Source organism: Canis lupus, chromosome 1 (assembly GCF_003254725.2).
Source record: "Canis lupus dingo isolate Sandy chromosome 1, ASM325472v2, whole genome shotgun sequence".
Taxonomy (NCBI): domain Eukaryota; kingdom Metazoa; phylum Chordata; class Mammalia; order Carnivora; family Canidae; genus Canis; species Canis lupus.
In genome coordinates, this window is record NC_064243.1 from 40,341,427 (window position 1) to 40,369,421 (window position 27,995).

The 27,995-nt window shown below is 41.3% G+C and overlaps 1 protein-coding gene across 2 annotated transcripts; it reads left to right on the forward strand.

Moving 5' to 3' along the window:
* The first annotated feature begins 1,832 nt into the window (after nt 1-1,832).
* On the forward strand, nt 1,833-27,794 carry GINM1 (glycosylated integral membrane protein 1). 2 transcript variants are annotated; one of them, XM_025422529.3, is made up of 8 exons: nt 1,833-2,024; nt 8,240-8,299; nt 8,470-8,566; nt 17,382-17,533; nt 18,065-18,221; nt 18,848-18,981; nt 21,609-21,772; nt 26,253-27,794. In XM_025422529.3, the coding sequence occupies exons 1-8, from the start codon at nt 1,905-1,907 to the stop codon at nt 26,362-26,364; spliced, it is 996 nt and encodes a 331-aa protein (XP_025278314.1). In that variant the 5' UTR covers nt 1,833-1,904; the 3' UTR covers nt 26,365-27,794. The 2 variants fall into 2 exon arrangements, with proteins under 2 accessions (XP_025278314.1, XP_025278315.1); XM_025422530.3 differs by having other exon boundaries at nt 18,851-18,981.
* The last annotated feature ends 201 nt before the right edge of the window (nt 27,795-27,995 follow it).

A 27,995-nucleotide genomic window follows, 5' to 3' on the forward strand; every position in this document is an offset into this window, starting at 1 on the left:
TTTTTTTTTTTTATTCATTTATCTGAGAGAAAGAGCGAGCACAAGGAGTAGCAGATGGTGAGGGAGAAGCAGGCTTCCCGCTGAGTGGGGAGCTCAACTCTGGGCTCTATCCCAGAACCCTGAGATCATGACCTGAGCTGAAGGCAGACACTTAACTGACCGAGCGACCCAAGTATCCCTCTAGCAGCCTTCCTAGAGCTCAGAGCTAGCCATGGAGACAAAAAAGTAGAAAGATAATGAATTGTCAGACTATGAGAAGGGATCTGTTGGGAAACAGACTACTTCACTTTCCATGTCTACTTTTTCATGTAATGTGTTCTGATCTCCAGATTCGTTTTTGATCCCAGCAGTCTGAAATAGAGTGAAAAACCAGGTGGTTGCAGTTGGAACCCAAGAGTGAGTGGGACTTCACTGCAGAAACCACTTGCAAGTTGATAATGTTGTTGTTGCATATCTTACTGCAGGCAAGGAGTTAGTTGAATGATTTTTTAGTATACCCTACCAAGATTTTATTGGGAGAGGGGTTGATATAAAGGGCTAAATGTGAAACAGACTTGTGTTCTTTCCATGTCAAAGTTAAAAAGACTAAACGTTTCTAATTCTGCCTCGAATGGCAGTGTCTCCAAGTTCTCAATCAATATTCAATATTAATCTGAAATGCCTGACTTTCCTGGTATTCTCTGCTTTAGAGAGTTTCATAAAATATTTATTTTTAAATATGAAAGAGGAAAGAGGGACGCCTGGGTGGCTCAGCGGTTGAGTGTCTGTCTTTTTTTTTTTTTCTTTGTTTTTTTTTTTTTGAATGTCTGTCTTTGACTCAGGGAGTGATCCCGGAGTGCCAGGATCCAGTCCCACGTCGGGCTCCCTGCATGGAGCCTGCTTCTCCCTTGCCTGTGTCTTTCATAAATAAATAAAATCTTTTTTTAAAAGAAGGTGAGGGGGGAGGAGAGAAGTCTATCATCTTCATTTTGTAGATTAAGAGACTGACTAGAAAAGAGCCCAGAGGGCAGGTGGAGTAGCTTCCTGCCGGGAGTATTGTTCCCATGGCGCCTACAGTGATCCACTGAGGGTTGAACATTGGATGCGCGGCTTATCCTCAGCCCTGGTGCAATAAACACGGGGGAATAGCATCCCAGACTAATTAAATCAGAAACTAGGCTGCCCTGTAAGACTCCAGAACAGTCATTTTTATTATTTATTTAAAAAGATTTTATTTATTCATGTGAGATAGAGAGAGAGGCAGGGACATACCTAGGCAGAGGGAGAGCAGGGGCTCCCTGCAGGGACCCCGATGCGGGGACTCGACTCTGGGATCACGACCTCAGGGGAAGGCAGGTGTTCCACCACTGAGCCACCCAGGTGCCCCGAACCAGTAATTTTTAAAACCGCCCAGGCAATTCCCAGGAGCAGCCAAGGGTGAGAACTACCGATTTAATAAAATTCCCCCTTTAAACGTGACATATTCTGTCTATAATGTAGTTTTCTTTGATATTACCATTATTCTCATTTTATGCACATGTAAAATATATACACACAGAGATATAGCTATGTGCATACGTACATATACTAGTTCTGTTAGTACACACTAATTTTAAAGTAATGTCAACGAAAACATCCTCCCTCCTAGGGTCGGCCGCTCTCTCCAATCCAGACCGCCAGTCTAATGACGAAATCGGACCCGCCCCGGCTTGACTCCGCCCCCACCTTTGGCGGCGACGCGCATGCGCAGCCCGCCTTTCCCGGAGCGGAGCGGTCCCTGCCACTGGCTCCTTCCCGGGCCCGGCCCGCCCCCTCACCCGGGGCCCCGCCCCCCGCCGGGCTCGCCCCGCCCCCGCCCCGTCCCCGCCCCCCCGGCGGGCTCGGCCCTCGGCTCCCGGCCGTCCGCCGTCGCCGGCCTGTCCAAGATGGAGGGCTCTCCGCCGGCGCCGTTTGCCCTCCGGCTGCTCCTGCTCGCGGCGCTCCCGGCCGCCGGGTGGCTGATGACGGTTACCCAAGAGCTGCCACTGCGATCCCGGGCCCTGAAGGTAGGGCAGGGCGGGCGCCGCTCGGCCGCTCCTCCGCCCCGAGCCTCCGGGGAGGCCCGGGCGGGAGTCGTGGGACTTCGGCGTCCGTATGTTTGTTGCCACCGGCCGGCGGGCCAGGGGCGGGGTCCGGGTGCCCAGGAGAGGAGTGGGGAGCAGCCCCAAGGCCCTGGGGCAGCCGGGGAGGAGGAGGCGAGAGAGCGAAACGCGGTCCTTGGTGTGCGGTGGCGCCTCGTGCAGCCCAAGCCGTCCCGCCGTGGCCAGCGGAGGGGGTTTTGCCGTCGGAAGGACGATCACAAGTGCTCTCTCTCAGCCTTTGGTAATGGCGCCTTCCCGGGGATGCCCCGGCCCCGGGGCCAGGCGGTGTCCGTGCCTTCTGTGCTCGGGAAGGGGAGCGATCCCCGGCCACCTGTCTGCCCGGCGGCGGCGGGAAGCCCTGCCCCCCCCCCCCCCCCCTCCGCGAGCGGGGCGCGCACCGCTCGGGGCCGACGGGACCGCACGCGGAGAGGCCCGCGACCCGACGCTTCGGTTAGCGGCGGCGGCTCTTGGAGCGTGGCGGGACCAGCCCAGCCCCACCGGCATCGCCTCGCGCCAACCCGATGCTCTGGGGGTGGGGCCCGCCCGTGGGTGTCCGCAAGCCCTCCGCCCCAGGGGCTTCTGCGGCCAGCTAAAGTTGGGGCACCCCTGCGCCCCTGGGCTGCAGCGTGGCCGCTTCTTAACCGCTTTCGCCGGGAGTCATGCTGAAATAAGCCAGTATTTGCCATTCATCGATTGAATGTATGATTGGGAAAAGTTTGAAGATTTTAAAAAGGGGACTTTCCCAGAATGAAAAGAAACAATATAGGTATACTGTTCCTTACTGGTCAAGACTTGAACACTCTAAATTCAGGGGTGACTTAACACCGTATCACTTTTTTTCTAAAAACACTTTAAAAAAAGATTTTATTTATTTATTCATGAGAGACACAGAGAGAGAGAGAGAGAGAGAGAGAGAGGCAGAGACACTGGCAGAGGGAGAAGCAGGCTCCAATGCAAGGAGCCTGATGTGGGACTTGATCCCGGGACTCCAGGATTACACCCTGGGCCGAAGGCAGACGCTCAACCGCTGAGCCACCCAGACGTCCCTAAACTTTTAATAACACTACTTTCTCCGAGAAGAGAAATAACCAGCATATCTCAGTTTCAGTTCTGCTAGGCATTTCAGTATTTTTTTTCTAAGATTTTATTTATTCATGATAGACACACAGAGAGACGCAGAGAGAGAAGCAGACTCTCTGCAAGGAGCCTGATGCAGGCAGGACTTGATCCCAGAACCCCCAGATGGGGACCTGAGCCAAAGGCAGACTTAACTACTGAGCCATCCAGGTGCCCCTACTGGGGCATTTCAAGAAACCACAACAGGGCAGCCCCGTGGCTCAGCGGTTTAGCGCCCCCTTCCGCCCAGGGCCTGATCCTGAAGACCTGGGATCCAGTCCCACGTCGGGCTCCCTACATGGATCCTGCTTCTCCCTCTGCCTGTGTCTCTGCCTCTCTTTCTCTCTCTCTCTCTCTCTGTCTCACTGTCTCTCATGAGTAAATAAATTAAAAAAAGAAAAAACCACAACAATGAAAGCCTAAAGAACCCCTTGTATCTGAAATTGTATGTGGACCACAGTTGCAACTGGTTAAAAATAGGAATGTGATTGGCCAGCATCAAGAGACCAGATAAAAATGAAATGATTTTTAAAGTTCTGGAAATACATTATTTTCTAAATTTTAAAGATTCATGATCATCAACTAGTGAATCCAAAGACATTTGAGTCTGTCCCTATAGTCTGAGAAAAATGCATTTTGACTGCAAGCTGAAAGTACTGCACTGTGGGCTTAATGAGGTCATTGAGGTTGTCATTTCAGTTCTGCCTTTTAATGCCTTCCTTCCACTTTTGGAAAGTCCAGATCTAAACTCAGAATTTCAGGGACACCTGGGTGGCTCAGTCAGTTAAGCATCTGCCTTGGGCTGTGGTGATCTCAGGATCTTGGGATAGAGCCTCACTTTGGGCTCCCTACTTAGTGGAAAGTCTGCTCCTCCCTCTGCCTTTCCGCACCTCTGGTGCGCTCTCTCTCTCTCTTTCTCTCTCTCAAATAAATAGGGACGCCTGGGTGGCTCAGCGGTTGAGTGTCTGCCTTCGGCTTAGGGCGTGATCCCAGTTCTGGGATCAAGTCCCGCATCGGGCTCCCTGTGTGGAGCCTGCTTGTCCCTCTGCTTGTGTTTATGCCTCTCTCTGTGTGTCTCTCATGAATAAATAAAGTAAAATCTTAAAAATCAAATAAGTAAAAAAAAAATCAAATAAGTAAATATTAAAAAAAAACCCTCAGAATTTCATAGATGAAAGAATGCTGAACAGAGAGAGGGAGCATCTCATTCCTTGGAAATGTTTACACGGGAAGCTGAAGCCTCTTGATCTAAATTGTTCAATGTTTTATCTTGAAATTTTTCTTTTTTTTAAGTAGGCTCCATGCCCAGCATAGAGACCATTAAGGAGCTTGAACTCAAAACCTTGACTGAGATCAAGCCCTTAGCCGGATCAAGAATTGGATGCTTAACCGACTGAGCCACCCAAGCACTCCTATTTTGAAATTTTTCAAATGTACAGAACATTTGAAAGAATGTCACAGTGGTCACCATGTTAGATAAGTGTCATCTACAGGACTTCCATGTAGTGATGGTGTTTGTTTGCTCTCTCCATTACAGTAGTCACCAGACTGCTGTAATTATTGAGTGCTTGAAATAATGGCTGACCAGGGCAACAGAGGAGCTGAGTTTTTAAACTTTTATTTATTTAATTTTAATTAATTTAAATATAAATGACCCATGTGGTTAGTGAGTACCATATTGAATAGCGCAAACTTAGACCACCATTAATATTTTACTATACTGGCTTTATGCTTTATGACATCTGTTTACCTGTTCATTTTTGTATCTAACTTGATCTTTTATTTTATTTATTTATTTATTTTTTAAAGTTTCAGTTTATTTTATTTTATTTATGATAGTCACACACAGAGAGAGAGAGAGGCAGATACATAGGCAGAGGGAGAAGCAGGCTCCATGCACCGGGAGTCCGACGTGGGATTCCATCCCGGGTCTCCAGGATCGTGCCCTGGGCCAAAGGCAGGGGCCAAACTGCTGCGCCACCCAGGGATCCCTAACTTGATCTTTTATTTTTTTTATAAATAAACCTTTTTTTTTAATGTTTATTTATTTATGATAGTCACACACACAGAGAGAGAGAGAGAGAGAGAGGCAGAGACATAGGCAGAGGGAGAAGCAGGCTCCATGCACCAGGAGCCCGACGTGGGATTCGATCTCGGGTCTCCAGGATCGCGCCCTGGGCCAAAGGCAGGCGCTAAACCGCTGCGCCACCCAGGGATCCCAATCTTTTAGTAAGAAAACTGAAGTCAAGAAAATTCTCTCCATATCCCCTCAGTGATGCAGATCTACTGGACTATAGGCATTTTTCTGTTTTGTTTACATGTGCAACTGTTAGAAGTTGAGGTTACCCCACATTGTAAAATAATGCAAATTTTTGTAGTACATTCTTCTAATATTAAAATAACTTGCTCATCAAAGAAAGACATCCAGAGGACACATATTTTCTTTTCTTTTTTTTTTTTTAAGGTTTTATTTATTCACGAGAGACACACAGAGAGAGGCAGAGGGAGAAGCAGGCCCCATGTAGGGAGCCCGATGCGGGACTCGATCCTGGGACTCCAGGATCACACCCTGGGCCAAAGGCAGGTGCCCAACTGCTGGACCACCCAGGCGTCCCCACATATTTTCTTATATGTGTATTTATTTCATATACTTCCCTGAAACTTAATTCATTTATTTTAAACGAGGTATTTATTACCTTTGTCCTTAGGAAGCCATGTGTACTAGCTGGGCATCTTGTGAGTGAAGGAATTAGAGGAGGGATTGAAAATGGGTGGGTAGAAACTTCAGTTCTGCCACCCACTCTTTAAGTATCCGCCACCCTGGCTCCCAAGCTTGAACTTCCAGTTCAGTCAGAGGCTCTCAGGAATAGCAAGAAATATGACCTATCTCTGAACTTGAGCCCAGGGGGCAGTAAGGGATTAAGGTCTCTTTTGAAATGAAATCATTCGGAAGGAGCAAAAAGTTTAATTGAATTTGGTTCTTTACAAAATACAGCAGGACAGTGTCTGCTGTCTTTTACAAACCCCAGATTTCACTATGCAAGTGATATATGTAAGTGCAGTAAGTATACAACAGTATAGCGTATGTTCACTACTGAAAGGCTGAAGGTGTGAAAAGGTTTCTTGGAATGCCATCATTGTAGGGTTATCTCTGGGCTGTTAGAAGAACAGTATAGTGAAAAGAGGAATTCTTGGCTGGAATTAGAACACAAAAAAATATAACCACCAGTTTGATGACTTACTGAATGTTGGTTGGTTCTAGAGATGAGTGTATTGGTTCTAGCCCATGCTTCATTCTAGATTAGGGTGGACCAGGAGGAAGCCAGACTGGTTCTGAAGCTTCCTAAGCCCCCATACAAGTTGGCAAGTGTACCAAATGTATAATACAGGCTTTCCATATTAGAGTCCTGTTCCTTGGGATCTCTGGGTGGCGCAGTGGTTTAGCGCCTGCCTTTGGCCCAGGGCGCGATCCTGGAGACCCAGGATCGAATCCCACGTCGGGCTCCCGGTGCATGGAGCCTGCTTCTCCCTCTGCCTGTGTCTCTGCCTCTCTTTCTCTCTCTCTGTGACTAACATAAATAAATAAAAAATTAAAAAAAAAAATAGAGTCCTGTTCCTTGAATAGCATCATCTCAGTCTCATAAAATCACTTCAGTCTTTTTCTCATTTGTTGGAAATATATAAAGTATTGGAGATAGTCACAGTGCTAAGAGATCCACTTGTATATTATTTTTTTTAAAGATTTTATTTATTTATTCATGAGAGAGAGAGAGAGAGAAGCAGAGACACAGGCAGAGGGAGAAGGAGGCCCCATGTAGGGAGCCTGATGTGGGACTCGATCCTGGGACTCCAAGACCAAGCCCTGGGCCAAAAGCAGGTGCTAAACTGTTGAGCCACCCAGGGATCCCCTGTATATTATTTTGATTATGAATAATTTTCCTATTTTCAAAGTTAGAAATACCCCCAGGAAAAAATATTTTTTTTTATTCTAGGATAACAGTATCTAATTGTGAATAAACTTAGGTAAGGATTTGCTTTACAAATGACAAACTGTAATTCCTCTTAGAAATATTGGTGAATACTTCTTAACAGTGTTTTCTTCTCTTTAGAAGGTGTGTCATTAATAAATTTAAATATTTGAGTAACTGCTTTTGAGCATACCTTGAGAGACACTAAAACTGTGCACAATACATACTTGTCCACAGACCCTATGGGACATACTTAAGAAGGGTTAGACCAGGGGTGCTTGGCTAGCTCAGTCAGAGGAACATGTGACTATTGAGTTCAAGCCTCATATTGGGTGTAGAGATTACTAGGAAAAATCAATAAACTTAAAAAAAAAAAAAGGTTAGAGCAGTCTTGTTCAAAGAAAACAAAAAAGTTGGAAACTATTCCAATGTCCATTGATAGTGGAAAAATAAGTAAATTGGTAATCATTTGATGGGTTTTATACAGCACTGTAAATAAATGTCTTCAGCTGGTTGCATCAACAGTTTTAAATAAAAGAAGTTCCAGAGGAATACATGCAAAATTGTTCCACTTATATAAAGCACAGAAACAGATAAAACTAAACAACTTATTGTTTAGAGAGAATGACACACAGTAAAAGTATAAAGAAAAGTAAGAAATGATTAACATGGAAGACTATAGATATTTCTTCTGAGGGAAAGGAGGAGAACAAGACAGAGAGGGTTATGCCCGGGACTTCTAAGGTGTGGACAATACCCTAGTTTTTAACCTAGGGAGTAGGTACATGAGTGTTAATTTTTTCTTTCAAGTCCTACATTTGCATATTATATGCTCATAAATGTGATATATTTCATAACTAAGAAAAAACACATTATGAAAAGTTGGAATTGTGAATGAGGGCATAAAAAAGGCTGTAAAATTAAAAGGCTGGGTTTTAAAAAATGTTCTTTTGCTATTATAAGTGATTATACAATAAATATAATTGAGGGGAAAAGAAAAACTGAGTTATTCTTACTTAGTGAAATGCATACCTATCCAATTTATATGTTTTGCAGGACAGCATCAGAATTAATGTAACTACCCTGAAAGATGATGGGGAGGTATCTAAAGAACAGGTTTGTCTACTTTTGATTATGTTTTTAATATATAACTTAGCTAAGTATGAGGCAGCCTATGTTATTTTCCCCCACAAATCTATTTTACTTAGGTAATGTATTTTTGACATGAAGAATTTGTCATCATTTTTAAACCATTGGAATTAACGTATATGCTGCTTTATTTTAAGGTTGTTCTTAACATAACCTATGAGAATGGACAGGTATATGTAAATGACTTCCCTGTAAATAGTGGTGTAACGCGAATAAGCTGTCAGACTTTGATAGGTGAGTACTATTAAATTATTTCTGTAATTGTTCTGTTTTTAGTAATACTAAATTTGTGAAACACGGTTCTTTATGTGATGAATTTCCATTTTAAGTTAATACTATACATCATTACTGGAGTGTATACTAATACGACTGTGTTTAAAATTCAAATCCTACTTTATATTGGTTATTCCTAGCGTATTCCTATTTCTTTCTTGTGAGATTGGCATTGATGGGAGCTGCATTTCTGGTAGGTTGAGATCAATGTAAGAATATACAGAGAGGTAATAAGGGAGATTTACAAGTAAGAGGCAAAATCTTGGAGGAGTACTTATCACAATTATAAAAAAATAAAGAGAAAAATAAGCTATTGGCCTAATTCTCTGGTTTTCTGTTTCTTCTATCCTTATATCCAGATGACACTTTTTTTTTTTTAAGATTTTATTTATTCATTCATGAGAGACACAGAGGCGGGGCTGGGGTGTGGGGAGGGCAGAAACATAGGCAGAGGGAGACGCAGGCTCCATGCAGGGAGCCCGATATGGGACTCCATCCCAGGACTCCAGGATCATGCCCTGGGCCAAAGGCAGGCACCAAACTGCTGACCCACCCAGGGAGCCCGACACTTTTTTTTTTTTTTTTTAAGATTTTATTTATTTATTTGAGAGTGAGTGAGAGAGAGCACACAGCAGGGGCAGAAGGAGAGGGGAAGAGAGAGGGAGAAGCTGGAGCAGGCGCAGGTTCCCCACTGAGGAGGCAGCCCGATGCGGGTCTGGATCAGGGCCCTGGGATCATGACCTGAGCCAAAGGCAGACACTCAACCAACTGAGGCCCCCAGGTGTCTCAGATAACATTCTTTTTAACCTTTTAAAATCTTGAGTTGGGGGTCGCCCGGGTGGCTCAGTGCCTTTGGCTCAGGGCGTGATCCCAGGATCCGGAATCGAGTCCCATGTCAGGCTCCCTGCATGGAGGCTGCTTCTCCCTCTGCCTGTCTCTCCCTCTCTCTCTCTCTGCTTCTCATGAATAAATAAATAAAATATTTTAAAAAAATAAATAAATCTTGAGTTGGGCAGCCCAGGGGGCTCAGTGGTTTAGCGCTGCCTTCAGCCCAAAGCCTGATCCTGGGGCCCCGGGACTGAGTCCCACATCCAGCTCCCTGCATGGAGCCTGCTTCTCCCTCTGCCTGTGTCTCTGCCTCTCTCTCTCTGTGTATCTCTCATGAATAAATAAAATCTTTAAAAAAAAAAATCTTGAGTTATTTAAAGACAAGCAAATATATTATGTTGTACCACAGTATTTGAAAGAAATAAAGAATATGAGAAATATGTATAGTCTTCTTACCATCTGTTTTAACATACACATTTAAGGCAGTGAATTTTTCTCTAAACAGTTGTACCCTGTACTTGATTTATTCCATACTTTCATTGTTACTTCAGTTTGTAGTGTTTTCCAGTTATTTGTTGTGCAATCTCTTGTCCTGTGGGTCATTTAGAAGTTAAGGTGCTTAATTTTAAAAAAATTTGGAACTTTCGTTTTTTACTGTTTCCACCTCTATCATCAGAGCTACACTGGGTATAAATTTAACTCCTGAAATTAGAGACTTGCTTTGTGGCTTAGCAGATGGTCAGTTTTAGGAAATGCAGATGTCTGTGTGCCCTCAAAAAGAAAGTACATCATATGATTATTTGGATATGATGTTCTGTATGTGTCAGGTAAAATTTTTTGTTAATCATATTGTTCAGTCTGTTATGGAAGTACTGATTTGTCTGTTTGCTTTCTTGCTCTATCAGTTCCTGAGAATGGTATGTTAAAATCTCCACTATGTAGATTTGTCTTTTTTTCCAGCTTTGTTCATTTTTGCTATGTTTTGGCACAATATTACCAATTTCACACGGATTTACTGTTCTGTCTTCTTTGTAGATGGACTTTTTAAAATTATGATATGCCCTTCTTTATCTCTAGTGATATTTTTGCCTTAAAGTCAATTTTATCTATATTATTTTAACAGTAATTGCTTTTTGGCCGGGGCAAGTGGGAAAGAGGGAGATTGTTGTGTGGTATCTTGCTGTTTTCTTTCAGTCTCTCTGGGTCCTTATAATTAGGGTGAATCTCTTATAAGCAACATATAATGGTGGGTCTTATTTAAATTCAGTCTGTCAATCTGTCTTTTAATTGGGATTTTGATTTATTTACATTAATGTAATAACTAATATATTTGGATTTAAATCTTTAATTTGAATTATGTGTTTCCCATTTGTGTCCCATCTGTTCCATGTCCCTTTTTCTTTCCCTTTTGGCCCTCTCCTGGCTTTTTTATTTTTTCTTTGATCATTCCCCCTCTATCTTGTTGGTTTTTGAATTATTTTCCTATTCTTTTAATAATTACTGCTGAGCTCAATAAACTGGGAATTTTTATCACTTCCCAAACAATGCAAGAACCTCAGAAAATATAAACTCCATTATTCCCTTTCTGCTTTTGTATTGTTACTGTCATACATTTTAACTCTTTGTGTTATTAAATACTAGTACTACCCATAATTATACTACATAATTGTTTTTACTATTTTGTGTAGTCCAGTACTCATCTATGTTTACGGTAATGGTTGCCCTTTCCATTGCTCTTCGTTCCTTCCTGAATATCTGTGTTCCCCTTGGGCCTCATTTTCCCCCTGCCTAAAAAGTTCCCCTGAGTAAGAGATCAAGAAATCCCCTAAATGCAGATGTGTTTGCCGTGAATTATGTGAGCTTTTGTTTGAAAACATCTTTATTTTGCCTTCATTTTGGAGGATCTTTTTATAGATAGGGAAAGACAGGTTAGCATTTTATTTTGTTTTGTTTTTAAAGATTTACTTATTTATTTATTCATGAGAGACACAGGGAGAGAGAGGCAGAGACACAGGCAGAGAGAGAAGCAGGGTCCATGCAGGGAGCCCGATGTGGGACTCGATCCCAGGACTCCAGGATTGTGCCCTTGGCCGCAGGCAGGCACCAAACCGCTGAGCCACCCAGGCATCCCCAGGCTAGCATTTTAAAGACCAATTTCGTGGTCTTCTAACTTCTCTAGTTTCTATTGAGAATCAGTGTTAGGCTCATTGCTACAGGGAGGATAATAGGTTTTTTTTTTTTTTTTTTTTTTTCTTTTTCTTGTTGCCCTTGATTTTTTTTTTCTTAGTCTTAGGTTTTTAGTAGTTTTACTGTGATGTCCCCAGGTGTAGGGTTCTTTAATCTGTGACTTGATGTCTTTTGGGGAAAATTTTTGACCATTATCTTTTCAAAAAGTGTTATAAGTCCTCTTTCTTATTCCCTTCTTGCTTTTCATTTACATGTATGTTTGACCCTTTCATAGGGTTCCATATCGATTTTGCACTGTTTAGTGCTTTTTTAATCCTTTTTTTTTTCATCCTTCCTGCACAGAAATTTATCAGCTCTGCCTAATTGAGTTAATTTCATTTACTGGACTTTACTTCTAGGATGTCCATTTTATTCTTTTTTATTTTATTTATTTTAAGTAAGTTTTTTTGTTAAATATTTTATTTATTTATTTGAGAGAGAAAGAGAGAGATAGAGCACGAGTGAGGAGGAGAGGAAGAAGCAGGCTCTTTGCTGAGCAGGGAGCCTGAGAAGGGGCTTGATCCCAGGACCCTGAGATCATGACCAGACCCACCCAGGTACCCCCATTTTATTCTTTTTAATTTTTTTTTCTTTTTTCATCTCCTTCTTGGGCCCTGGATACCAGCCCACCTCTTTAAAAAAAATTATTTTATATTTTCAATTTTGATTTTAATAGTTTACACTTATCTGGTGAAATTCTCCATTTTGTCATCTATTTTCTTTTTTTTTTTAAAGATTTATGGGCAAGGCAGCCCCTGTGGCACAGTGGGGTTTAGTGCCGCCTGCAGCCCAGGGTGTTATCTGGAGACCTGGAATCGAGTCCCACGTTGGGCTCCCTGCATGGAGCCTGCTCCTCCCTCTGCCTGTGCCTCCGTGTCTCTCATGAATGAATAAATAAAATCTTTAGAAAAAAAAGATTTATTTATTTTAGAGAGAGAGCACGAGCAGACAGGGGAGGGGCAGGGGGGTGAGACAGAGAATCTCAAGCAGACTTTGTGCTGTGCGTGAGTCCACCGTGGGGCTTGATCCCACGACCTGAGCCAAAACCAAAAGTTGGATGCTTAATAGACTGCGCCAAGTGCCCCTATTTTCTTTTTTTTTTAAGATTTTATTTATTTGAGAGAGAGATTGCAAGCAGGGAAAGAGGGAGAAACGGGTTCTCTGCTGAGCAGGGAGCCCAATGCGGGGCTCAATCCGAGGACTCTGAGATCATGACCTGAGCCAAAGGCAGATACTTAACTACTTAACTGACTGAGCCACCCAGATGCCCTATCATCTATTTTCTTGAACCTGTCACTTTCAGTAACTTTATTTTTTTTTTAATTTTTATTTATTTATGATAGGCACACTGAGAGAGAGAGAGGCAGAGACACAGGCAGAGGGAGAAGCAGGCTCCATGCACCGGGAGCCCGACATGGGATTTGATCCCGGGTCTCCAGGATCGTGCCCTGGGCCAAAGGCAGGCGCTAAACCGCTGCGCCACCCAGAGATCCCTTTCAGTAACTTTAAAGTTCATGTCTGCCCCCTCTAATTTTTCGAGCCATTCTGGATGTGTTTTGTTTTTTCTTTTGATCCTTCTCCTTCAGTATGTGTTGTTATTTTTTTTTGTGTGTGTGTTGTTATTTTTGATACTGTATGTGAAAAGTTAAAAAGCGTCTGGATAGTATTATCTTGCTCCAAAGGGGATTTACTTTAATCCCTGACAGTCATGATAATAAGGGACAGAATACCTTAATTTTTAAATTGAAGATTGGGCTAATGGAAGGCTCTATTCTCATCTTTGTGAGCCGTAGTCTATTTCTTAGTTACTATTATTCCTCAGATGGAGCTCATCATTCGCCCTACGTGAAAACTTGGGGTGTTTATGAGGGCCCATCCTTTTGTGGGTCCCATGCTCCTCACTCTCATGAGCCTGCCAGAGTTTCTGCTTAACCTCATAGTGTCTTAGGTAGATACTCAGTTTTTTAGCCCAGCCTGACTTAGTAGTCAGCAAATGTTTTGGGGGGCAGGGGGGCGACCGCATAAAGTATTAGCTTATTTTTATTCTTCCTTCACTCTAGGATCTTGTCACAAGTCCCTGGATACCTTTGTAGCCATAATCCGTCTATTACGCCCCTCTACATGAGACTGCCAAAATCTGCCCGTTTAGCTCTGTTTAGCTTCTTGGCCTCTTAGTCATTACTTTCTGTTGAGCTCTCCAGCCTCTCTACCTGTTCAGCTTGGGCATCAGTAAATGCCTTTGGGATGCTGACTGGCTTTTCAGCTCTCTGGTGCCTCTAGACCCCTGTGGGTTTTGATTGTATATGTGTGTGTTTACATCTTTACTAGTGGCTCTCAGTGAGAAGGTTGGTATACAGCAAGCTAATTCTTCATAGTTAGGAAAAGAAGTGCCATTATTGGTATAAGTAATAATTCCATTGATGACATACACATTAGGAATTTCCCGTGGAGTGTGACCTGGCTGCTGTCTGTATTACTATATTACAGTCACCTTGCCGGTCATCCCGGTTGTTGCATTGAGTTTCTTTGATAACTGTAGTAAATGCCCATCCTATTAGTTCGACAAATCTTCAAAACAAATATAACAACAACAAAAAGCCCTCTTTCCTTAATTCTTTAACAAACTTATTTGGGAGGTGTATTAGTTGTTGCCGTGTCACAATTTAATTCTTAGTAGCCGACAACAATATTATCTCATGGTTTTTGTAGGTCAGGAGTCTGAGCTTGGCTTAGCTAGGACCTGTGGCTCTGGCTCTCTGGTAAGGATATAGTCATCTCAAGGCGCTGCTGGGGCTGCTTCCTGGCTCACTCATGATTTTTGACAGGATTTAGTTCTTGTGAACTATTGGACTGAGGCCTCAGTTCCTTGCAAGAGGTTGGCCAGAGGCCTCACTCATTCCCTTGCTGCATGGACCTTGTAGGGCATCTCACAAGATGGCAGCTGGCTGTATCGGTAACAGGACAAGGGAGCCTGTCAGCAAGAGCAAGAGTCTAGCATGATGAAGTCACAGCCTTTATAATCTAATCATAGAAGTGACTTGCCATCATTTTTACTTTATTCTGTTTGTTAGAAACAAGTCACTGGGTCCAGCCTACACTTCATGGGAGGGTCATGGGTCGTTGAGAGCCATTTTTTTAAAAAGATTTTATTTATTTATTCATGAGAGATACACAGAGAGAGAGAGGGAGAGAGGGAGAGAGGGGCAGGCCCCCTGCAGGGAGCCGAGTCTCCAGGATCACTCCCTGGGTTGAAGGTGGAACTAAACCGCTGAGCCACCGGGGCTGCCCTTAGAGCCATTTTTGAAAGCTACCTACCATAGTCAGAAAAGTCAGAATATCAAGGGCTTTTTTGTGTGTTTAATTTTATTTTGTTCTACAGCAGGGGTGCCAGATTTAGGGACCAAATTTGATGTATTTATAGGCCTGCATTTTCTCATCCATCGACTCTCTTTTGCATAGTGTACCAGCCTTTGGACAGACAGATGGACTGCCAAGGAGCCTACTGTTTTGTGAGCAAGACCGATGGGCAAACAGGGAACACATGCTCAGGTGGACCACAGGAGAAGGGAGGAGCTTGGAGGATGGGAGAGAGGTTAGGCAGATCAGAGAGGGAGGAGCAGCAGGTGCTCCCTGAAGAAGGACCATTCAGGGAACCCCCAAAGAGTTACAGGGATGCTGCTGATGGTGTTTGAGCAAGGTGGCTGTATAATCAAAACTCTGTCATGGAAGGTTAATCTGGCACTGCTGTGTGGATGGTTTAAAGAAGGGACTAGTTAGGTAACTATTATAATGGCGAGTAGTTAATGAACTCCATATTGGGTGGGGAGGTAGGTGGGAATGAGAAGGACAAACGTTAAGAGAAACTGGACCTGGAATGGCCCAAAGGAAGCAACTAACTAACTGGATAGGGAAGGAGGGTGAAGAAGTCAAATGTAACCTGCTAACTTTTGTCCTTGCTAGTTTGGAGAAGGGTGGACTTATTTATAGAAATAGGGAAGTCAAGGAGGAACCGTTTTGTGAAGACTTGGTTCTCAATGGAAACGTCTGTACCTGTTTAAAAAAGTGAGACAAGTTAGGCTTTGCCTCCCAGAGATTTTGACTTACAGAGATTGGGATCAGACTCTGGCATCTGTACTATTTCCCAGTTGGTTTTGATGCCTCATTATGATTTAGAACCACCAGACCAGGCGTTTGAACAGTATCGATAACTTATGATGGCATATTATTTTAAATTATGTATTTATAATTCTGGATGGAATCACTGCTGAACAAAAGCCATAGAACAAGAAACCTGATGCATTCTGTCAAGGGAACGCTGCCTGGTCAAGGAGATAGGTTTATGAACAAAGAGTTACATTACAAAAAAGCTATTGCTTAAAAAAAGGCGTGAACTTAGCAATGTAGGGATACAGTAGATAGAACTGCCTAAGTAGGAGTTTATTAAAAATGGATGAGAATGGGGCGCCTGGGTGGCTCAGTCGATTGGGTGTCTGCCTTCTTCTAAGGTCATGATCCCAGAGTCCCAGGATCAAGCTCCACATCGGGCTCCCCGCTCAGTGGGGAGTCTGCTTCTCCTTCTGCCCCATCCCTGCTCATGCTCTCTCTCTCTTTCTCACTCTCAAATAAATTAATAAAATCTCAAAAAAAAAAAAATGGATGAGGAGAGAGTGGAGAGTAGAGGACATTCCAGATAAAGGGAAGGGAATAGGCCTATAAAGGCACAGAATCCATTTAAACAGCTGGGTCTGCATGCAGAATGTCCATCTGGGTCCCTTTTTAGCGAATAATCCTCATACGATAACATTTGAGGGACTAACATTTGAGAAACTAAGTGTTCCTTTTGCACTGGTCTCCTTGATTTATATTGATTTATCTTTTTCTGTACTGTTTTCTGCCTTGATAGGGTAGCCACTGGCTCCCAGGGTGGGGGGGTTCTTCACTAGAGAGAAGTAGGGCCAGCAGCTAATCCTTCCCTCATCCATTAGTGTGCCAGTTACAGGGCAGTCCTGTCCTCTGCCCCATTCCTGTCCTCTCCAACAGCAGCGAGTCACTTACTGGAGAAAGTGTTGAGAAAACAACTCCGTGTCCTTTCTTCTTGGGCCGTTATGTCCCTGGATTTTGTGAATGAGAGAACAGATGAATGAATGTGCTTGCTTTACTAAAACATGAGATTGATGGGCTGTGTCTTCTGGCCTTCTTCGTAAGTAGTTATGCCCCGTTCGTTCCTCCTTGACAAACTATGTAAAAGAATGGGAATGATGTTGCTAGTGTGGTAGTTTAAAGACCATCGAGGAGCACCTGGGTGGCTCAGTGGTTGAGCATCTGCCTTTGGCTCAGGTCATGATCCCAGGGTCCTGGGATTGAGTCCCATATCAGGCTCCCTGCAGGGAGCCTGCTTCTCCCTCTGCCTATGTCTCTGCCTCTCTGTGTCTCTCAAGAATAAATAAATAAAGTCTTAAAAAATCAAATTAAATTTTAAAAAGACCATTGAGCACTTTTCCCTTTTCAAATGACTATATAAGCATTTTGAGGATTTGTCAAGTTGTCTCTGTTTTTATAAATTCTGTAACATTAGTGAAGTTGGAGATTAAAAAAGGCCAAGAAATTGTTATGTAATTGTCTTGTTCCATGTAAATGTTGAAATAATCAGATTCAGTAACAGATTGGGTGGCATTTGTTTTGTTCAAAACTGTTTTTTGTTTTGTTTTGTTTTGTTTTATAGTGAAGAATGAAAATCTTGAAAATTCGGAGGAAAAAGAGTATTTTGGAATTGTCAGTGTAAGGGTTTTAGTTCATGAGTGGCCTATGACCTCTGGTTCCAGTTTGCAACTAATTGTCATTCAAGAAGAGGTAGTAGAAATCGATGGGAAACAAGTAAGATAGTATGATTATTAATTGGGAATTAAACTGTAAAGATTAGTGCTGGGTGTTATGCATGTGTTGCATTATTTTATTTATTTCTGACTTGATAAGGAAAAATGGTATCCTAATGTTGCCTGTATCCAATCTTTTAGAACTTTTTACTTGTAACATTTGCTTAGCATTTGAAGACTTAGCATTTGAAGTCTTAAGTTTTAAAAAATTCATATTTATACATGTTTTTATAACTTTAAAATATTACAAACATTAGTAAATTGAGTGAGTGAAGAAATTGAATTTCGTTCATAACTCTGCAACTTTTCTTCTGGCTGAGTAAATGAAATGGAACAGAGAACAAGCTTATGATACTGAATTCTAAAACACTCAGATTAAAGTTGTTAATTAAATGCCTCAAAGTATGGGGAATAAAGAGTAATTGTGAATAGGATAAGTGTTTTAAAGAGAACAAAAAGGAAAAGTTAGTTTTAGATTCTTATAGATCCATTATTTAAAATAAAGAATAATTGCTTATTTTTTCTTTCATAGGCTCAACAAAAGGATGTTACTGAAATTGATATTTTAGTTAAGAACCAGGGAATACTCAGACATTCAAACTACACCCTACCTTTGGAGGAAAGCATGCTGTATTCTATTTCCCGAGATAGTGACATTTTATTTACCCTTCCTAACCTCTCCAAAAAAGGTACTTTAAAAGACTGTTACTTAGGGTATCAAGGAAATTATTTCTTTTTTTTTTTTTTTTTTTTTTTTTTTTTAAGGAAATTATTTCTTTAGTGGGTGGCTTTCTAATCGTAGTTAATATGTTTGGTAGTAGGTTTCTTTCAGAAATGCTTTATAACACCTGTTACTTTATATGTCCATTTAAGAACTCCAGGAACCTATCTGGAGTCTTAATAGAGAGTGACTGAAACAAAAAGTGATCAGTCATGACTGCTTGGTGATATTTTATGGTAATTATCTACCCTTATTCTGGGCAGTCATCACAAAATACATGATAAGAATAGTGTTTAGGTTCTTTTCGAGAAAGAAGTATTCATTTTTTTTCCATCGAAACATGGAACTTTTTGAAGATTTGACTTTGTGCATTCTGCGTGATGATAGGATCATAACTGGTCTAGCTCCTTATGACTGTCTAGGTTATGGCTCCTTTCTGGCATTTAAATATGAACAATCAAATGTTACTGTTTTTCTCCTGTGGCAAAATAAATTCTTAGTATCCTACATGTGTTTGGTATAGTAATGATGGAACTAGTAAGAGAGACACCAGAATGCACCTAGCGTTTTGGTAACTTGGCTCTTCCTTCTCAGTAGAAAGTGTTAGCTCATTGCAGACCACCAGCCAGTATCCTATCAGGAATGTGGAAACCACTGTAGATGAAGACGCTTTACCTGGCAAACTACCTGAGACTCCTCTCAGAGCAGAGCCTCCTTCTTCATACAAGGTAAATAAAATATTTTGGATTATCTTGATATTACAAACATTTTTTTGAAGAAAATAGCATTTCAGATGAGGTGGAAACCATGAGGATTGGAAGTGTGAAACATTGTTAATAGTGGACTCCTCACTGTTGTAGTATGATGTTTCCAGGTATTCCCATGTTCTTTTCAAGTTTCATTTAATAATAGTTAGATAATCATTATCAAGTCATTGGATTCCATTTTGGGACAGTTTTCAGTTCCAGAGTCATTCCCATCCTTATTCCTATTTATTTATTCTGTGGCTGCTGCCTGGTGCACACACACATGCGTGGTGCCCTCAGGATCTTGAACAGTGACCAAGCACATGTGGTCAAGAGTGCAGTCAGGAGTCCGATCACGTAGGTTTGAATCCTGGTTCTGCCACTTACTCGTTGTGTGATCTTGGACAAGCTCCTAGTCTCTCTAACCTCTGTTTATCTGTACAATGGAGCATCCACTTTAATCTATAAAATCACGTAGTTGTTACCAGGATTAAATAACCTGGATACAAACGTAAGAACGTATTTCCATTTGTTAAGTATTCCTAAATTACTAAGGGCATCATATGGTTGCCTGGCCATATATTTGGGGTTCAGACTGAGTATCTTGATGTCTTTATACATATTAGCTAAGGCCTCTTACTCAAAATAATTTTTGTTTTTGTTTTTGTTTTATAATTTCTATTTAAGTGAGCAAGGTCTGTTGTTAGTCTCAAAAGATTCTGGAGGTTTCTTTGAAGTTCCCGCTGAAGGTTGGGATTGCTTATTTGGGGTTGCTGGAAAAACTCCAGTCACCTTTGGCTGGCTGAAACGCCAGCACCCTTCCCCTGCCTGCTTGCCTCCCTCAGAGCAAGGCAGCCCAATGCCATCCATGCACCTTAGCATCTCCTCTGACTCTCTAAGTATAGGAACATATTTTGTGCACTGTGAACTCCCCATCTGGGCCAGAAGCCACTAATGTTTGTCTTTTTCTCCTGCTCCTGTCCGCCAACTATTAGAAACATAGTTGCCTCTGGTCTGTTTTGCATAAAGTAGACTAGCTGAACCTCTTACCATTTAGCAATAACTTTCACTTAATTTATAGATAATAGTATAAATAACTGTAAAGGATAATGAAGCAACATTCCTATGCCTGTATTATTAGGATATAATTTTTAGATACATTTACAGAGTTTATCAAGGTACATTTTAAAATGAAATGAAGGGCAGCCCCGGTGGCGCAGCGGTTTAGCGCCGCCTGCAGCCCAGGGTGTGATCCTGGAGACCCTGGATCGAGTCCCACATCAGGCTCTCTGCATGGAGTCTGCTTCTCCCTCTGCCTGTGTCTCTGCCTCTCTCTCTCTCTCTGCATTTCTATGAATAAATAAATAAAAAATCTTAAATAAATAAAAAAATAAAAATAAATAAAAATTAAAAAAAAATGAAATGCACCCATTTAAAATATAGTTAGGGGGTACCTGGGTGGCTCGTTGGTTAAGCGTCTGCCTTCAGGTGAAGTCATGGTCCTGGTGTCCTGGGATCGAGCCCTATGTCAGTGGGGAGTTGGCTTCTCCCTTTCCCTCTGCCACTCCCTCTGCATGTGCTCTCTTTCTCTCAAATAAATAAAATCTTTAATAATTTAAAAATAGTCCTTTGACAGATGAATGGGTAAAGAAGATGTGGTGTATATATACATAATGGAGTATTACTCAGCCATTAGAAAGGATGAATCCTTACTTTGATATGATGGAACTGCTGGAGGGTATTATGCTGAGTGAAATAAGTCAGTCAGAGAAAGACAATTAATTATCATATATGGTCTCACTCATATGTATAATATAAGAAATAGTGAAAAGGACTATAAGGGAGGGATGCCTGGGTGGCTCAGTGGTTGAGTCTGCTTTCAGCCCAGGGCGTGATCCTGGAGTCCTGGGATTGAGTGCCACATCGGGCTTCCTGCATGGAGCCTGCTTCTCCCTTTGCCTGTCTCTCTGCTTCTCTGTCTCTCATGAATAAATAAATAAAATCTTTTTTAAAAAAGGGGCGGGTACTATAAGGGAAAGAGGAAAACTGAATGGGGAAAAATTAGAGAGGAAGACAGGGATCCCTGGGTGGCGCAGCGGTTTGGCGCCTGCCTTTGGCCCAGGGTGCGATCCTGGAGACCTGGGATTGAATCCCACATCGGGCTCCTGGTGCATGGAGCCTGCTTCTCCCTCTGCCTATGTCTCTGCCTCTCTCTCTCTCTGTGACTATCATAAATGAATAAAAAAAATTTAAAAATTAAAAAAGAAAAAGAGAGGAAGACAAACCATGAGAGACCACTAACTCTGGGAAACAAAGGGTTGCAGGAGGGGAGGACGGTCGGAGGATGGGTAACTGGGTGAAGGGCACTAAGGAGGGCACATAATGCAATGAGCACTAGGTGTTGTATGTTGGAAAATTGAATTTAAAATATTTAAATTTTAAAAATAAAATGTGTAGTTAGGTAAGTTTTGATAAATGTAGACATCTGTCTAACCAGCAACACAGTCAAGATACAGAATTTTATCATCACCCAAAACTAGAACATAATTTTTAAAGCCTCTTAGAGATTAAATGATCCTTGATTTATCTAATCAAAACTCCTTTTTTAGGTGATGTGTCAGTGGATGGAAAAGTTCAGAAAAGATCTGTGTCGGTTCTGGAGCAGTGTTTTTCCAGTATTTTTTATGTTCCTGAATGTCATGGTGGTTGGAATTATAGGAGCAGCCGTGGTAATAACCATCTTAAAGGTGCTTTTCCCGGTTTGTGAATACAAGTAAGTAATTATTATTTTTGAAACATTAGTGGTTTTAATGATTAAAGAGTGAGTTGTATTTACTGTATTATTTAGAGTAGAAAGTATAAATAATAGGAAGGCTATAAGACAAGAGGGAGGGAAAATGTTCCTTTTTCTAGCTTGTCTCCCAATGTTAGCAAAATTAAGACATTTATTGGATATCTGTCATGAACAGGACACTTGTCTTAGGGATTCAGATGTAAGACAAACTCTCTTCTCTAAGAACTTAGTCTATTAGAGAAAGGAAACATATATCTGTTATGGAAAATGCAATGTTAGACTAAAATGAAATGAGGGCTTTGCTATGTATAATTTTCTACCTCAAAGTATCAATTTAAAATGAAGTAGATTTTAGAAGACCAGTGAGATAGTTGGTGTAGCATTGCTAGTAAAAAGCAAGAGAGGAAACTTAAGTGTTATCAGTGAGGGCTTACCTAATTGTTCACACATGTAGTGGAATTCTGTGCAGCTGAGATGCAAAGAATCCAAATTCTATTAGATGGGGGAAAACGTGTAACAGTATGATCCCATTTGGGTAAATACTTTTCTATTCTGTATATAAATGCATAGGAAATTTCTAGAATGACAAAATACGTTATCTCTAATGAGTGGGAATGAGAACAGGGATAGAAACACTGACTTTTTCTTTTTCTTTAAGATTTTATTTATTTATTCATGAGACACACATACAGGCAGAGACACAGGCAGAGGGAGAAGCAGGCTCCATGCAGGGAGCCCGACATGGGACTTGATCTTGAGACTCTAGGATCACACCCTGGGCCAAAGGCAGGAGCTAAACAAACTGCTGAGCACCCAGGGATCCCCACACTGACTTTTTCCCTTTGTGTACAGCTTGATTTTTTTAACCATAAGAAATTATAAATGTAAAAGTGAATTTGTTATTAGTATTTTTGTAAGTTAAACAGTCAGGGGGCACCCATCTGGCTCAGCTGGTGGAACATGTAACTCTTGATCATGGGGTCATGAACTGGAGCACCATGTTGAGAACAGAGTTTACTTAGGAAAAAAAAGAAAGAAAAATAAGTTAGTCACTTCAGTTGTCTTAATAGAAGTAAATCTCCATAGATAGGGACGACCACACTCTTTGGCTTAAATTATATTGTACTATGTTGTAAAGACCATAGGATTTATGGGAAAAGAGGCCCAATTCAAGCATTCACTTTTCCACCTGCTTGCCTGCCATTTTTTCCTATGTAACATTGAACTAATCCCTCCCCTAAAGGGTTTGTTGAAAGACCATAACGTATGCAAAGTGCCTGTGGAGTATCCCTCCTACCTTTTAGTTTGGTTTCCCTTGAAGAATTCACATTTACCATTTCTTTCTGAATGAAAATTCTGGAACTTAATAAATTTTTTCCTTTTTCCTTTGACTGCCAGGAATCTCAGGACCTTTTTTGAACTTTATTATGCAAACCTGTATAGAAAACCATGTTGCACTTTTTTTTTTTTTAATTCTTTTACCAAATGTTTTGTTATGGGCTTCCATGTGGGAAGAGACACAATAGAAAATTAAAAACCTGATTTGCAGTATAAATGGCAGTTGCCCTAAGGATACTTTCTGGTAGTAAAAGATTTCATCAATACAGAAATATAGAGAGCAGTTAAAATACCTCATTTCCCTGTTCTTTAATTCTTATAACTAGAGGTAATCATTGTTAATCAATGTTAACTTTGAGAGTGTGCATCTTTTACCCACATTCTGTATATTGATATCAATGCATGGTAGGGCAGCCCCAGTGGTGCAGCGGTTTAGCACCGCCTGGAGACTTGGGATCAAGTCCCACGCTGGGCTCCCTGCATGGAGCCTGCTTCTCCCTCTGCCTGTGTCTCTGTCTCTGTCTCTCTCTCTGAATAAATAAAATCTTTAAAAATAAAATGCATGGTAAGATATCATTAAAGTATGGTCCCATTTGGGTAAAACCAAAGTATTATGTTTATAATAATAAGATTGTTTATCAACCGAGGCTCTTAACTGCCCCACATATTGCTTTAATTTTTTTTAGATTTTAAAAATTAATTTATTCATGAGAGACACACAGAGAGGCAGAGACCTAGGCAGAGGGAGAAGCAGGCTCCCTGCAGGGAGCCTGATGTGGGACTCTGTTCCAGGACCCCAGAATCATGACCTGAGCCGAAGGCAGATGCTCAACCACTGAGCCAGCCAGGCATCCCTAGATTGCTTTATTCACCTAATGACAGAGGCTCCAAAACTTTTTTGGTACATAGCAGTCTCAAGTGTGCCACTAATTTTTTCCTGTTGCTCTTATCTAGGCCAGAAGAAAATTAAAAGAAAAATTTTTATTTAATTCTTTTAAATATTTTATTTATTTTTATTTTAAGTAGGCTCCACACTCCACATAGGGCTCAAACTCACGGCCTTGAAATTGAGAGTCACATGCTCAACCGAGTCACTGAGACATGCCTATTTTTTTTTAAAAGAATTTATTATTTATTCATGACAGATACAGAGAGAGAGGCAGAGAGAGAGACAAGCAGGCTCCATGCAGGGAGCCTGACGTGGGACTTGAACCTGGGTCTCCAGGATCATGTCCTGGGCCGAAGGCAGGTGCCAAAACCGCTGAGCCACCCAGGCGTCCCGAATATTTTTTAATTTACAACTACACATATACATTATGTTACATTTACAAGCGAGATGTGTGTGCCTACAGGGCACCACATAAAATTCTTATCTGGGAATCAGATTGCACACTGCCCCCCTCATTTCCTGTTCAACATTAGCTTTTGTACAGTATTTTTTTTTTTAAAGGATTTTATTTATTCATGAAAGAGAGAGAGAGAGAGGCAGAGACACAGGCAGAGGAAGAAGCAGGCTCCATGCAGGGAGCCCAATGCGGGACTGGATCCCAGGACTCCAGGATCAGGCCCTGGGCCGAAGGCAGGCACTAAACCGCTGAGCCACCCAGGCTGCCCCAGTATTTGCTTTTTATTCAACAACTGCCCAGGTCCAACTTTGCAAAGATCTGACCTCACTGAATGTGTAGTATGACCTGATGTTGAAACTGTGACTACTCTCAAAATGAAATCTTGAAAATGAAATAGGCTGTAGCCTTGAGTCTATAGAGCCACCCCAGGGGTCTCCATGCATTTGGGAACCACCCAGGGGGTCTCCATGCATTTGGGAATCAGACCTTTTCCTATCAGCACACATATTGCTTATTGATCCTCTTTCTGGCGGCGTGGTGTTTTACAGCATAGGTAGGCCATAACATAACCACTCCTCCAGTAGACATCCAGGTGTCTTCCAGTTTCACACTATTGCCAATAATGCTCTAGTGTGCACCTTAAATATACAAATGTACGTCTCTTTGCACGTGTATTTATGGAGATAGACTTTTTTTTCTTTTTTTAAAGATTTTATTTATTCATAGAGACATAGCTAGAGAGAGAGGCAAAGACACAGGCAGAGGGAGAAGCAGGCTCCATGCAAGGAGCCCGACGTGGGACTCGATCCCGGGTCTCCAAGATCACACCCTGGGCTGCAGGCGGTGCTAAACCGCTGCGCCACCGGGGCTGCCCTGGAGATAGACTTCTAAAAGTGAAATTACTGGGTCAAAGGGTGTGTGTATCTCAACACCTGAGAACAATCTTTTTTGTTTTTGCTATTGTGGAGAAATCTCATCTTACTTTGCATTTTCTTCTTGCTTATGTCCCTCGCAAGTCCAGGTCAAACTGAGTCTAGCAACTTTGTGATAATCAGCTATATATTTCTCCGCTGACGTGCCTGTTTATAGCCTTTGCCCATTTTTCAGTTGTGTTGCCTTTTATAATCAGTATGTGGGAGCTCCTTTATCTGTTACACACATATAATATCTACTGCAGTTTTTTTTTTTTTCTTAATCCCAGACTGTGATTTGTCTTTTGCTCTTGTTTCTGGTATCACACAAAAGTTAAATTTGGGGCCAGAGCACTTCATGCCTTTCCTTTGTGGCTTTTAGGATTTTAAATTTTTCTTAAGTTGACCTTTCCCATCTTAAAATTATTTTTCTTAAAACATGTTTTACTATCACTTGTGTATACGGTAAGCTGAGTTATGATTTTGTTTTCCAAAGAGAGTTGCCGTCATTTCAGTTGTCCTTTGCCCTTGAATTGATATGTTACCTTATTCTGAATTTCCACATACTTTAATCTCACTTCTGAACTTCTCTTCTTCCACTGCTTTGTCTAGTACTGTGCCAGTAGCATAGTTTTAATTACTATACTGCTTTAATAAAACCAGGCATGTTAACAGCTATTCTTACTTGTGACTTATTCTCCCTTGTGACTTTGGACTCCCGTTTGTCCAGCTATTATAAACTAACTAAAATGAAGCAAAAACACTTAACCCCAGGTATATATTTAATTTTAACTCTGATACAGCCTTGTCTTACCATCAAACTGTAGATGGAGGAAATGTTTAATTTCTGTTTTTGTATTTCAGAGGAATTCTTCAATTGGATAAAGCAAATGCTATACCTGTCACAGCTATCCACTTATTTCCGGATAATCCTGAGAAAAAAGCAGAAACCCTTGAAGATAAAACATGCGTTTAAAACACTATCTCAAATCATGGACTCTGAATTAGTCTTTTGGCTCTCAATTTGCCACTTGAATAGAATTGTCTTTTAAATCGCAAAGAATTTGTTTATACACTAGAGAAATTGCTAAACTCCTAAAACTGTCTGAAACTTGTCCTTTTAGGAGACAAGTTAAAGTTCATCTTATTCTGTAACAGAGCTGGTTATTCAGATGATTAAGGAAAATTTAAATGAAGTGGAAGAGAAGATATGAAGAAACATCAAAATTACCAAAAAAAAGGGAGAGGGCAGGACAAAATGCCACGTGCCAATACTTTTCAAGGTGCCTTTATAAAGGAAATTATATCCACTTAATTACTATAATATATGAGACTTTATGAAAAGCACTTTATGAAATTCTAATTTAAAAGCTCAAGAATTTAACACTTATTTTTTTATTCAGTAAAATGTGCCTTTATATTAAGTATGTGACTCAGCATAAAATCACTTAAGTGTATCATGATTTGATTGTATCCTGTACGAAGACTACTTACCTTGAATGCACCAGGATTTAAAAATAGTAGTGACTTGTTCTCACTCTAAAATAAACTTTTTTTTGAGGAAAACAATAGAGTTTTGGTATAAAAACATATCCTGGGCAAGAACTGCTTCTGTGTCAGAGTTGATTTCACAGACACTGGCTTTAGCCATGGTTCAGACTGCAAATGAGCCCTTTGGTCCTGGAATTAGATTGTACCTTGCTCTTGTGCTCCTTAAGTGTCATTTATCCTTCAACAGTGATCTTTTTTTAACCATCACCCCCATTAACATGTTTTATAATGTGATGTAGTACATAAAATACTTGCTTTTATTCCAAGTGACAGATATTTCCTATTTTGTTTTATTCATTACTTTTTTATTGCAACCTGTCATTTTAAACACATTGTTCAGTAAAATAATGACTGACTGGTTTGTAAGACCACCTTAGTGGAGAGGGGAAAAAAATAAAACCATCTTAGAGTTGGGTTAAGTAGATATGTATGTGTGGGGTAAGGATGACAGGGAGCAGAGTGAAGGAGTGAGGTTTTATCCCGCCTAGCTGTTTTTTGTTTTGTTTTGTTTCCACCTAGCTGTTTTTAATAAGAAATAACAGCCCTGTGAAATATACTTTCTCCATATTATATGAATAAATAATAGCATGTGATTCACTTTGATCCTAAAGTCACCCAGCCAGTAACACTTTATGTCCTTCCTCACTTTAAGATGCTGGAAATCACCAATTCTAACTTCAAAGAATGACAGTCTATTAAGCTTACAGAGAATCTCATGAGAACTGTGGAGGAGGCTAAGTGGCCAACTGGAGAGTGTAGGCTTTACAGTCAGCAAAGTCCTGTCCTGCTTTGCCTCCTTATCAGGGAGACCAGGAACTATGGCTTGGTGCTCTCTTTTCTATGGTTGGGATGATAAAACCCATGGTTGGGATGATTACTTTAAAAAGTAATCCTTAAAATTTTTTAAAAAAAATATTGTATTTATTTATTCATGAGAGACAGAAATAAGCAGGCTCCTTGCAGGGAGCCTGATGTGGGGCTCAATCCCGGGACTCCGGGATCACACCTGGGGCCGAAGGCAGAGGCTCAACTGCTGCGCCACCCAGGTGTTCCTAA

Bases quoted from the DNA above. Each gene is read 5' to 3' on its own strand.
- GINM1 (XM_025422529.3), top strand. From the start codon at position 1,905: ATGGAGGGCTCTCCGCCGGCGCCGTTTGCCCTCCGGCTGCTCCTGCTC. The intron at 8,300-8,469 runs GTTTGTCTACTT...CTTTATTTTAAG, and splicing joins GGGAGGTATCTAAAGAACAG to GTTGTTCTTAACATAACCTA. The intron at 8,567-17,381 runs GTGAGTACTATT...TTTGTTTTATAG, and splicing joins AAGCTGTCAGACTTTGATAG to TGAAGAATGAAAATCTTGAA.